The sequence below is a fragment of the Chenopodium album genome, chromosome 6 (assembly GCF_948465745.1).
Source record: "Chenopodium album chromosome 6, dcCheAlbu1.1, whole genome shotgun sequence".
NCBI lineage: Eukaryota > Viridiplantae > Streptophyta > Magnoliopsida > Caryophyllales > Amaranthaceae > Chenopodium > Chenopodium album.
In genome coordinates, this window is record NC_137839.1 from 36,574,812 (window position 1) to 36,588,168 (window position 13,357).

The 13,357-nt window shown below is 41.6% G+C and overlaps 1 protein-coding gene across 4 annotated transcripts; it reads right to left on the bottom strand.

The window, feature by feature from the left end:
• Positions 1 to 1,849: 1,849 nt before the first annotated feature.
• Positions 1,850 to 4,778, bottom strand: LOC145634827 (eukaryotic translation initiation factor 3 subunit F-like). Of its 4 annotated transcripts, none has more exons than XM_081686187.1 (7): positions 4,372 to 4,778; positions 4,145 to 4,271; positions 3,043 to 3,270; positions 2,792 to 2,913; positions 2,493 to 2,681; positions 2,299 to 2,404; positions 1,850 to 2,191 (listed from the first exon to the last, which is right to left on the bottom strand). In XM_081686187.1, exons 3-5 carry the CDS (start codon positions 3,224 to 3,226, stop codon positions 2,664 to 2,666), a joined length of 324 nt encoding a protein of 107 aa, XP_081542313.1. In that variant the 5' UTR covers positions 3,227 to 3,270; positions 4,145 to 4,271; positions 4,372 to 4,778; the 3' UTR covers positions 1,850 to 2,191; positions 2,299 to 2,404; positions 2,493 to 2,663. The 4 variants fall into 4 exon arrangements, with proteins under 4 accessions (XP_081542313.1, XP_081542311.1, XP_081542312.1 ...); XM_081686185.1 differs by having other exon boundaries at positions 2,292 to 2,404; XM_081686186.1 differs by having other exon boundaries at positions 2,299 to 2,681.
• Between the last annotated feature and the right edge of the window lie 8,579 nt (positions 4,779 to 13,357).

Sequence of the window (13,357 nt, forward strand, 5' to 3'; positions counted from 1 at the left end):
CATCAGACTCCCAATTTCCCCTTCTCCCTTTCGAATTTTGGCTGCTTCAAACTTTCATCACCAGCAAAAAAAATCATCATAATCACCACCGTAAATCAACATCATCATCATCTATCGTGGCCGTCCAATTTTCATTAAAAATCACGTGAAAATCTCGTGATTGACCCACTATTGCGCGCCCGCACAGAAGACGCGCACAGGTCGCGCAAAGCTTCTGCCTCGACTCTGATTTTGGACCCCAATTTGCGCGCTTTCTGACAGGGCTGCGCGGCCGCGGTGGAGGCTTGAGATGGTGAGTTTGGGTGTTGTGAGTTGCGCGGCTATTAGGTGAGTAATTTGGTGGTGATTTGGGTGGTTGATTGTGGGTGAAGGGCTGGTGGTTTAATTGGTGTTGCGGGGGTCGAATTGAGTTGGTAATTGCTGGCGGTTTGGTGGCGAAATTGGAGGTGACGGTGGAACAGGGGGTGTGAAATGGTGATTAATTGGTTTTTGATTTGATGTTGCGGGTCAGTGAGAAGAGGAGAGGGAAATCAGGGAAGTTACGTGGTTCAGGTGGTGGTTCGCAAGTGGTTGCGTGAGGTGGTTGTTGTGGGCGTTGTTGTGTTGTGATAGGTGGTGAGTGAAGGTGAGATTGGTGGTGGTTTGGTGAGCGTGTCACGGTGCTGTGTTGTGCTGAGATTGGTGGGAGTGCGTGGCAGGTGGTTGGAGGTGGTGAATTGAGGTTGGTGGTTGCGTGGCTGTGGAGGCTGGTGGTGATTTTGGTGGCTGGTGGAAAGTGCGGTTTATGTGTGGTGGTTTATGGTGGTTTTGGCGGTGGACCTCGGACCTTGAACCCGATCGACCACGGACCCGAAAACACCTACAACCAAAAACAACACGAGGGGAATTTTAAAAGATAAAATAAAATAAAATAAAATAAGATAAATAAAGTAAAATAAAATAAGATAAATAAAGTAAAATAAAATGCTAAAACTAAAGAAATAATTAAATAAAATAAAATAAAACAAACTAGAAACTAAAAGAAAATAAAATAAATAAAAAGAGAGAAGCGGGAAATTATTACCTAAAACTACAAAAATAAACTAAAAACTAATAAAAACTACTAAAATACTCAAAATAAAGATAAAAGACGAGAATAAGAAAATAAAAGAAATAAAGAACAAAATGGGCTAAATTATTGTAAAATAAGCCGGAAAGCGACTCAATAAACACTAGTGGAAAAAAGGTCATCCGTAACGGGCAAAAACAGCCCATCTGTAACGGGCAGTGGCCGTTACGTATGCGGCCGTTACGGATGGCCTTTCTTATTCGTAACGCGCACCGTCCGTTACGAATAATAGGTTATTCGTAACGGGCACCAAAAAAGCCCGTTACGAATAACCCATTATTCGTAACGGGCAAATATGCCCGTTACGAATAATGGGTTATTCGTAACGGGCTTTTCAGGTGCCCGTTACGAATAACCCCATTATTCGTAACGGAATTTTCAGGTGCCCGTTACGAATAACCCCGTTAATCGTAACAGGATTTTCAGGTGCCCGTTACGAATAACCGATTATTCATAACGGGCTTTTCAGGTGCCCGTTACGAATAACAGGGTTATTTGTAACGGACAGGTTCTGCCCGTTACGAATATTGTGAGGATCAATTAAAAAAAATTCCAGCACATGCTGGACAGCTAGCTTGCACAATTATTATTATTATTATTATTATTATTATTATTATTATTATTATTATTATTTTATATATATATATATATATATATATATATATATATATATATATATATATATATATATATATATATATATATATATATATATATATAGTATACACTTAATAATTAATTAACAAGTAATATATAATCAGCAAAAGGTGCTTTAATTATTTCCTAATAACTAAAACTAAAACTAAAACTAAGATCCTTTCAAAAAAAAAAAAGCATTTTAATGACAAACATCTCTAATAGAGTAATAGTGCCAGAACCCCTCAATAACCATTACAATCAGTACCAAAATGCCCCCATTACAATCAGTACCAAAATGCCCTAATTAAGCCTTAGGAAATAACTATCTTCCAAAAATCTTCCTCGTTAAAAAGAATTGTGGGGGTCTCTAGCCCTTATTGACCACACCAGAGAGGCGAGAAGACCTTAAGAGCAGTCAATCAACTCTCGCGCTGTGATACACACCTGAATAGAATACCGCGAGAGAGGGTCAGTTCTGTTATATTGAAGTTAAGACTTTATAATACAACACAGCTACGTAAATAATATAAAGGACTACTCGTACTCTGTACCACTGAATATGGAGAATTGATCAGTAAATTGGTCCTTGCCATTCCACATCATTCCACCGGAAAAAAACTTGAGAACAGCTGACAAGACTGACATAATCAGTTCAATCTGCAAAAAACAGCAAAGCACTTAAATAGTTTCATATATATAGTCAATATAGATGTTCATAGGGTGGATAGAGTTTCCTTGCACTGACCAAAATTGAAGATCCAATTTGTGAAGATAGAGAAAGGTGAGTGCAACACGAGAAAATCATAGCATAGGATGAACCAGAAACTCTGACCTCAGTACAATACAGAATGATTAGAATCGACAGAAAGCTAGCTTGAATGCAATAATTCCAGGCACCAAATGAGTCTCTAACTCGCTACAAGCCCACAAGTGACTGAAATCGGAAATCACGTTAGTCATATTCTTTCAATAAATGCAGCAGTGTTAATTTTTGCTACATGAATAATAGTCAAAAGAAGAGTGCTGCATCAATTGAGTTCTCACCACAACATCATCCACATATTTATAAGTTTCATCAATTAAAGCCAGCAACCTCTCCTGAGTACTTTCCATGCCTTCCAAATCACTTGGAATTTTGTCCGCCACAGTTGATTTCAAAAGTTCATCTGCCATCAGCAATAAAGCCAATCAATTTCCAATAAACCAGAATATATAACAAGTAAATACAAATTAGCATTGTTAATTAGGTGGTTTAATTATTTTGACAAAAAAATATATCAAGTGCTTGTGCCTACATCCAACCCTCTCAGCTTCTGACATCCGAAGCTCTGCAGGAATTTCCATAAATTGAGCAGCGAGTGGCTGGTCTCCAAGAGACAAACTAACAGAAACAAAGGCTTTTATTGTTGCCTCTCCATTTCTGAATGTAGTATCCACAGTTAAATGGACGGGATTTGCAACCTCTAGAGTAAAATTCATGAATCAAAGCAGAACCTCCAGTAACACCAAACCCGGTTGAATACCTGTGGCACAAAAAATGGGCAGATTAAACAACAATGACGCCAAGATAGTAAAGCATGCATTAGCTACAGCCCTAGATGTAGATGTAATCATCACAACCTAGACAGTAAATATCACTAATTTTTTGCCAAAACATATCAAGGTTTTTAGAACTCAAAATTACATACAATTCAAAGATTCCCAAAACATGATTAGAGTGAAAAAAGCACCAATGCAACAGTATTAAAAATATGGAAGAAAGTAAACCAATGCTTGCAAGCAAAACTAAAATGGGCCAATTTGTCAAAACTAAAAGGTACAGACAGTCTAACTGCAATAGCTGAAAACTGCAAACAGGAAATCCTGTTAGACACTGCATAGTGCCTGACACTATATACTTACAAGTATATCTAGCCACTAACAGTTCAAACAATTCCTTAATTAGATTGAGTCAGGGTAAAATTTGAGGCAGTAGCGGCAATACTAATAAAAAGGGAGTTAGCCCCCAAGGGAACACATACTCTGTAAAGAACATATGTACATCATAGTGAACTTTATACTTATTAAGATCAGTTAATCAAATTTCAAAAGAAAAACAAAAAAAAAACATATATTCCATAAAACTTCAAATAAAGATCAAATTGTACTGGCTAAAATGATAATTGCTGAGTAAAATTGGCAGAAACTAAAGCAAGTCAAGCAATAAAGATCAAATTTGACACTATCAAATCAATAATTACAAAAAAAAAAAAATGTAAATTATCATATAATAAGCTGGAAACAAGATCAAATTCAGCATTTTACAACATTGCAGCATCAAATTTGAGAAATTAACAAGGCCAAACAAAATGATAATATACAGAAATTAAAACTGAAGTGAGAAACAAAAAAAAGTACCGGATTTTAACGGGACTATTTCTGCCGGCGGCGAGTGATGTCGGTGATAAGATCTTGGCCGCATTTTGCAAATGATTTTAAATTATCGACAACCGAAGCAACTGGGTCCATTTAGAAAACTCTAACCCTAAAATAATAAGATTTGAAGAGTGGATCGTGAGTAAAAATGGAGTAATTTTTTGAACAATATTACATAAATTAAACCCAAAAAAATCAAGGCATTTAACCTAAATAATTGGACCAAAACGCAAAGCTAAAGAACCCAGAAACCCTATCATCAAATTTCTGATTTTTGAATCAATAATTGATTCAAGTTTGTTGTTGTTGTTGTTGTATTTGGTTCAAATTGACGACGGCGGCGACGGTGGTTGTGGGCAATCGATGCTTGCTCCGGATCTAACCCCACCCATAAGTTGATGACGCTTCTTCGCCTTTTCAGGCTCAGACAACGTCTCATCGGCCTCGATCTCCCTAATCTTCTTGAGCAAATCACTCGTGAGTTTTAGCTATTGACAATTTCTGGTTTGAGTAGAGAGAGTGAGTGATTTGAGGAGAGAGAATGAGCAGATGAGTGAGGAAGAAGAGAGATGCGGAAAGAGAGAGTGGTATGAGGAGAGAGAAAGAGAAGAGGAGTGAGGAAGAAATGCGGCTGGGGAAGTGGGAACAGATCGAAGCTTTAACCCTAGAGAGTTATTTAGTTGTAACGGGCTTTATATTTGTCCGTCACAATTAATAACTATTCGTAACGGACATTTATTTGCCCGTTACAATTATTAATTGTTCGTAACGGACATTTATTTGCCCGTTACGAATAAGTTTTTCTGTAACGATCAAATATTTTACCCGTTACAATTACTCTTTTTGTAACGGATTTTATCATGCCCGTTACAAATAGGGTGTTACAAATGACAATTTTTCCACTAGTGAAACACCCTAAAAGTGACATAAAAGTCACTTATCACACGCTGCCACTTGGTGGCTTCCAACATGGCTCTTGCAACTTGGCGGCTGCCAACGTGGCTGCCACATGGCGCTGCCACGTGTACTGCCACATGGCGTGGTGCCATGTGCACTGCCACGTGACACACTCCTATTTGGCGTGCTTCCCTAGCCTTTCGCGTGGCGAGGGTTTTACTTGTTACTTGAAGCATTTTCTTGTCTCGCCAAATCCTAAATTTTTGCTCGATATTTGAGATTTGGTTACGATGCTCGGTTTTGACGCTCCAAGCTCGAATTTCCGACGTCTGAATATTAATTACTCGGTCGACTAATTAATTACTTACGAATTAATTCGTCACTTCGGCTGGTTAGTTTCTTGGGTGTGACTAGAAGGGTTCGGTCAAGATTAAGTTATAATATTAATTATGCATTAATATTCATGATCCAAATCGGCCTCCAGCCAGGCATGAAATGAGGAGAATACGAACCGTAGACCATATGGGGTACGTATGGTGCATTCTCAATCATCTGAGGGCAAGAATTAACAGTATTACTGCTTGTACGGCTCTCATGCAAGGATTGAGTATTCCTTGCAGATGTATTTTTGAAGTTTTTTGGAAAGCTCGAAGTAAAGGTTGACTCAGACGGCTGCTGGTTCCGATTTCACTCGATGACATGTTGAGCGTCGGTGTAAGTCTTCTTACTACCATCTGGCTCAACAGCACGGATGACCTTCCTTGTACCCGTCTGGGGCAGAAGGATCTTTGTCCAGTTAATGGCAGGCGTAGTCTTATCCTTGGGAGGTGGAGTAGGCTACTTGTCTCTTACTGGCTTCTTTCTTGCAGTTCGAGGAGAGTTTTTTGCTAGCTGACCCTTACTAGAGCAAGCTGTCTTGTTTTCAATCAGTTCCTTTATTTCACCCTTGAAACTTGTCATGAATTTCATGAGCTCGTCCTTGGTGATTGGAGGCTTATCTCTGGCTGACTGGGTTTCCCCTTCCAGCTTATCAGGGGCCTTGCTGATACCCGCCTGGCTATCACCTCGTTCTAGAGTAACTCTAGGATGGAGGTACCTAGAATGAATGATCCATCTTTGGCCACATATGTTTCGACCTGAGGATCATCATCCTCCTTGTCCGTAAAGACCTCCGGCTGATGACCCTTGGAGTCAGGAGGCGGTAGAGACTCTTGAACCATCTTTGAGGTATTCTCCCCATAGACGATGCCAAATGTTTTGGGTGTTTTTGTCCCTCGGGAGAGTTACAGCTCAGAGAATGATCTGAATGCGCCTGTACCTACAAAATAATGGGACTTCAGGTTGTTGGAGCTCCGCCTCTACCAATCAAGTTAGAACGTGTAGGAGAATGTGAAAAAGTTGCGGAAAGTAAAGAGGATCTTTTCGGATTCCGAGATCAGGTGTTTTCTCTAATGTAAGAAAATGTAGGGTATGCTGTAATAAATTATAGGCATCTCCAAAATGGGGGTAATCTCCCTATTTATAGGGTCATTGGGAAATGTGCCTCTAATTAGGTTATTCTGACCTAATTCTGTTGGGCTGCGCCGAATTACGACTTTCTCGGGATTTGGGCCCTTGAAGGCCACCTTTTCTCCTAGATTTTTGGAATGACACGTGTTAAATGGGGATTGGTCCAATTTGGACTAATCGAGGTATGACATGTGTCATGATCTGGTTGGCCCACATGGCATGGGTAAAATTACCCAAAACACCCTTGATCCAAAAGGATCAACTGAAAAAACCCAAATCCAATATATCCCAGAAATCTAATCCTGCCGGATCGACGTCTACTGCAACCAAAGCGATGGCGAAGCCAGTAGATCTGATTGAGTCTAATTCTTCTTTTAATTTCGGAATGCCACGAACAGGCACGAACAATGAACCCATCATTTCAACACCAATAACCAAGAAACTGCAGGCTAACAATATGCCAGCCATTCTGCAGAACCTCTCTAAGTGCAGTAAACAGCAACTGGCAGCTATGACAGAAGTTGTTACAAACTTCGGTAAAGGAACAGGCACCTCGCCAGTACCTACAACTACAGAGTCAGCCGTGAAGAAGGAGACCCTTATAACTCTCACCCCGAAGCTGGAAGAGTTGGTCAAGCAGTGGAAGAAGGTGCAAGAGCTGGAGGCCGAATTCCTGAATCAGGAGTGGAGTGTGGATGAGGCAGCCTAAGAAAAGGGAAGCCTAGTTGCTCGGATTACCCACAGTAGGTCACTAGCCTCTGAGCAAAGATCAAGCCTGGACAGGGAGAATTGAGCGCGAATCAAGGTTATTCCAGATGATTCCCCATTTTGTGGGGAGATTCTTAAGGAACCGATGAAGAAAATAAAGATGCCCATCTGTAAGTACAATGAAACCACAACGACTAAGAATTACGTTTCGGCGTTTGAGAATCACATGGTACTGCATAACATGACAGACACAGTTTGGTCTAAGGCATTCCCACCGACCTTGGAAGGGCTGGCGACTGAGTGGTATAGAGCCATCTCCAAATGGTCTGTTTACTCATATAATCAGTTGAAGAGAATGTTCATGGAGCACTTTGTCACCCTGGTGGACGTACAAAAATGACCACCGAGCTGAAGTCACTAGTGCAAGGAAAAGATGGGCCCTTAAGGGAGTTCATCACCAGATTCAACAAGGAAGCAACAACCATCCCGAACATGAGCCAGAAGGTAGCGTTGCTAGGGATATAGAGTGGATTGCTGCCGGGCTCGCTGTGTAGAACATATATGGGACAAATGAGTCTTAAACGCTAGCTAAAACGCTTGGAAAAGCGTACGAGTTCATAAAAGTAGATGAGATAGGGCAATGCTGAGCAGAGAGGCGCCAAGCGACCCAGTAAAGTGAGCTAAAATCACTCAGGCAGAGAACATAACCAAGGCGGATCAGCCTAGCCGAGCTAAACAAGGTCACAAGGATGTAGACAGGGAGGCTGAAGTAAGAAGATTAGACCAAAAACGAAGAGGTAGACTGGGAGGTTTGACTATTACACTCCAATCACTCATTCAAGGTCTCATATCTTCACTGTGAACAAAGCTAACGATAAGTGTTAGAGACCACCCAAAATGGTGAATAGAAACCGTGACCCAAGCAAGTGGTGTGACTTTCACAAGGACCAAGGGCACACCACTAATGAATGTACGCATCTGAAAGATAACATAGAGGACTTAGTCTAGAGAGGATACTTGAACCAGTTCAAGCAACATTCTAACTCTTCTAGGAGAAGAGAAGAAGACAGGTATGTCAATGACCGCAAAGGAGGTCACAAAGGTTAGGCTGAAGGTAGAGACCGGGACAGCAAAGCAGAGGGCAGGGTATATGTGATCAATGGAGGACCAGTGCATGGTGGAACTATGAACAGAGCATGGGCTGACTTCCGAGCAACGATCCACCAAATAAATTACAATGAGAAGCGCAAGTGGCCGCCACTTCCTCCGCAGCCACGAGCTACGTTTGATGAGTATGACTAGGAAGGCATAATTTACCCCCATGACGACCCTTTGGTGGTGACAATGAGAATTGCAAATTGGTAGGTAGACAGAATGGTGGTAGCTCAGCAACCATCATATACATTAGTGCATTGAAAGAGCTAAAGCCGAATAGGAAAGACCTAAAACGGGTGAGTTATGAAGTCACCGAGTTCAATGGGTCCTTGTCCGGACTGATCACTGAGGGCATAATTGAGCTCTCTACTCAAGTGGGAGAGAGGTCAAGACGACGTGACATTCGAGTAGAATTCTTGGTAATAGACTCCCTATCACCATATAATGTGAGTATGGGAAGACCGCTCATTTATAAATAGGCGGGGTGTTATTCACTTGTCACCTTGCCATGGCATACACAAGCAATGACACATGATCTGCAAAGCTCATGGGAAGCCAAAAGACAGCCCAGCAGTGCTATATCACAGCTTTGAAGCAGCCTGCTAGGACCATGCAGCAAACAAGTCTCGAGCTAAGGTACAATGGGCAGGTCGAAAGGAAATCAATGAAAAGATAGTGGGAGGAGTATCACACAGAAAAAGATAATCACAAATTAGCAATGGAAAACTTTGAGTCTGCAAAAGAAGAGGAAGCCTAGCCACTGCCCAGCAGGGATCATATAACTGTTAAGCTCCTTGAGGGTGAAAACTCTCATACAATGAAAATTGGGAAAGATATTGGCCCTGTAGTAGGAGTCTACCTCATAGAGCTGCTAAAGGTGGATAAGGACTTTTTTGCATTTTTAGCAGATGAGATGCAAGGAATTGATCCCACAGTTATGGTACACAGGCTTAATGTGAAAGAGGACATCAAGCCAGTTAGGCAAAAAAAACGAAGTTTCTCCGCGGAGAAAAATTAGGAAATCCAGGAAGAGGTGGACAAGAACCTAAAGGTTGGAATCATAGAGCCTTGTGATTATCCAGAGTGGTTGGCCAACGTGGTCATGGTAAAGAAGGCAAATAACCAATGGAGGATGTACGTTGATTTCACAGATCTCAACAAAGCATGTCAATAAGACTACTTCCCGCTTGCGCGGATAGACCAGCTGGTAGACTCTAACATCGGCCATACCTTATTAAGCTTCATGGATTCCTTCTCAAGGTATCATCAGATCAGCCTGCACAAGCCAAATAGGCAGAAGACAACATTTGTCAATGAAGGGGGAGTGTATAATTACATAGCTATGCCCTTCGGGCTGAAGAATGCAGGAGCTACTTTCAAAAGACAATGGATAAAGTTTTCATGCATCAAAAAGGGAGAATTGTTGAAGTATACGTAAACGATTCAATTTTGAAGAGTGTCACGCAGGCGGGGCACATTATGGACCTAGAGGAAATATTTGCCACCCTAAATAAGTATAATATAAAGCTCAACCCAAAGAAATGTGTTTTCGGGTTGAGCTCTAGGAAAATCCTTGGTTTCATGGTCAGTGAGAGAGGAATCGACGCCAACCCGGAGAAAGTTGAGTTAGTCTTAAGCTCCCAGAGCCAAGTTGCCATAAAGACATCATGTGGCTGACAGGAAGAATTGCAGCACTGACTCGATTCATCAGCAAATCAGCCGAAAAAGCCCTACCATTCTATCAACTGCTGAAAGGGTACAAAGAGTTTAAGTGGGGTGCAGCAGAGAAAGAAGCTTTCGATGGGATCAAGGAGCACCTGACCAAGCTCCCGACCATGATTAGCCTGGAGCTGAGCAAAAAGCTATAGCTGTATATCTCCGTCTTAGTACAAACAATCGCGTTAGTCCTCCTGGCTGAGAGGAAAACAATAAAAACCAATAAACTTTGTAAGCCACGTGCTGACAGAGGCTGAGCAAGGATACCTATTAGTGGAAAATCTTGCCTTCGTAGTGGTGACAACAAGAAAGATGAAACCTTATTTTGATGCACACAATTCAAATCCTCACAAATAATCACCCGCTGGAAAAAGCCCTGTAGAAAATGGACACCTCAGGCAGGCTCCTTGAAGTGGGAGATAGAGCTCTCTGAATATGAGTTCGAGGTCAAGCCTAGGGAAGCTATAAAAGCTCAAGCCCTAGTATACTTCATAGTAAAAGCCTCTTATGAAGAAAAAGAAAAAGAAATTAAAATTTCGAAAGTGGTAGTGGATAGATCTTTAGCTCAAACAAGAAGCGGAGCATGGATAATAATAACATCGCTGGAAGGAAATGTATTTGAATATGCCATTAAGTTAAAATTCTAGGAATCAAATAACGAAGCATAGTGTGAAGCAACCCTAGCAGGCCTGAGAATGAGTATAGCAGCAGGAAAAGTGCACCTGTATACTGACTCTCAGCTGGTAGCCACTCAGCTGAGGGGGGAGTATGAGGCTAGAGAGCCTACAATGCAAAAGTACACAACCAAGGTGAAAGAGCTAGATTCCCAGCTAATACATTTTCAGGTAGACTTGGTCCCCAAAACAGAAAACTCCCAAGCCGACGAATTATCAAAGAAAGCTATTTCCACCATGCAAAGCCTCACAAGAACAGTCATGGTGGAAGTCTTAGAAGAAAGCAACATCGCAGAGAACAAGCAAGTGAATTGCACTGGATAGTAGCGAGCATGGTTCACAGACATACTAACCTACAAGGTGCATGGCTCGCTGCTGGATGACGAAGCACAAGCTAAGAAATTCAACGTGGTGATGATTGGAAAGATTAATAAAAAAAGGCTTCTTTAAACCACTGCTAAGGTGTACTCCGGAAGGGGAGCAGGAGAAGATCATAGAAGAAGCACACTAAGGAATTTGTGCTAACCACATTGGTGGAAAAGACTTGGGGGTGGAAGTGATTAAAAGGGGAGCATACTAGCCAACTCTAACGTAGGACGCCTTAGCATACGTAAAAAAGTGCGAAAAGTGCCAAAAGTATGCCCTAGTAAAAAACCAGCCAGTAAACGATCTAACTCCAATTTTCAGCCCGATCCCGTTTGTCTAGTGGGGAATATACTATTAGGAACCTTTACCACTGGGTCAGCGGGAAAGAAGTATCTTATAGTGGAAATAGACTATTTCACTAAGTGGATTAAGGCTGAGCTCACCAATTAGTATATAAAGGCAATCTAAGTGAGAACGTTCAATGAAAGAACATCATAACAAGATTCGGGGTGCCACATTGCATAGTCTTTGATCGTGGATACCAGTTTGACATTTGACACCATTAAAGATTAATTGGAGGAATTGGGTACCAAGTATGCAAGTGCCCTAGTCAGCCACCCGCAGAGCAACGACCAGGCAGAAGCAGCAAACAAGCTAATCCTAACAACCCTGCAAAGGAAGTTGGCAGAACATAAAGGCTTTTGGGCTGATCTAGTCCCAGAGGTATTATGGGAAAACATAACAACAAGGTAGGAGTCTACTGGTAAAAGTCCTTTCACCCTAGCTTGTGGGGCAGATGCAGTAGTTCTAGTGGAAGTGAAAATCTCCAGCCTGAGACTCCAGCACTATAAGCAGAAAGGAAATGAGAAGTGCATGCTGGAAGAGCTGGACCTTCTGCCAGAGATGCGGTTAAAAGTAGCTCTTAAGCTAGCAGCCTAGAAAAGCAGGCTCTCAAAGGCTTTCAACAAGAGAGTTAAACACCGAGAATTGCTACCTGGAGACCTAGTCCTCAGAAGGACAACAACACTGGGGGAGAGGAAACCAGCACAGAAAGCTATTAGTCAACTGGGAAGGCCCAATCACAATCAACGAGCAAGTAGGACCAAGCACTTTTATCCTCCTAGATCAAGAAGGTCAGGTCTTGAGGAATAGTTTTAATGTAGACGTGTTAAAGAAGTAATTTATTTAAAAGGTAAATGACTAAGTAGAAATAAAAACACCTTTGCTTAAATTATGCAAACATCCTGTTTAGTTTATGTTATGTGAATCAAGACAATTTAATGTTGGGTTTCGATGAGTCCGACCCACCGCAAAAAGAAACCCAACCCAAAACTAAACTCACAATAATTATAACCACAAAGCATAATTAAATTAAACACAATATTAAGTAAGAGATTAATATCTTTGTAGTGTGCTTCAATCACTTAATGCTCACACGAGGACCTCCAATGAAGTCAACCCGCAACGCGGGCACCAAAATTGGTCTATTGCCATGGAATTAGCAAGGCGTGACCTAAACTCGAGTAATTATGTTAAAAGGTTTTCACACTGTAATGCCTTTTTCAACACTTACTCAAATTAACAATCCTGAGGCATGCCATGGGTGTTTATAAGGAAAGGTTCCTTGTTAATTCCACTCATCTTTCAATGTGGGACTTTTTAACAAAAAATTCCCACATGGAAAGATTGTTGAATTCAATCCTTCATTAAATAAACCAAGGAGTAACTAAGTAACAAGTGTCACATTGTTAGGTGAGGACCACTTCCTCACTTGCTCCCTAGGTAACTCACATGCATTGTGAGCTAACCATGTGTCACCCAACCTTGAGCCCCAAATTGGGTTTGGTTGGGCCACTCACTTTTTGGCCCGTGTTCATGACCCTTGACCCGGGTCCATGGCCCATGCCACATGGTGCTGCCACCGTGGCGTGTTGCCACTTAGCGGCTGCCAACGTGGCTGCCACATGGCACTACCACGTGTACTGCCACATGGCATGCTGCCATGTGTGATGCCACATGGCACACTCCTATTTTGCGCGCTTCCCTAACCTTTCGCGTGGCTAAGGTTTTAACTGTTACTTGAAGAATTTTCCCGTCTCGCGAATTCCTACATTTTGGCTAAACTTTCGATGCTCGGATTCGACGCTCCAAGCTCGAATTTCCGTCGTCT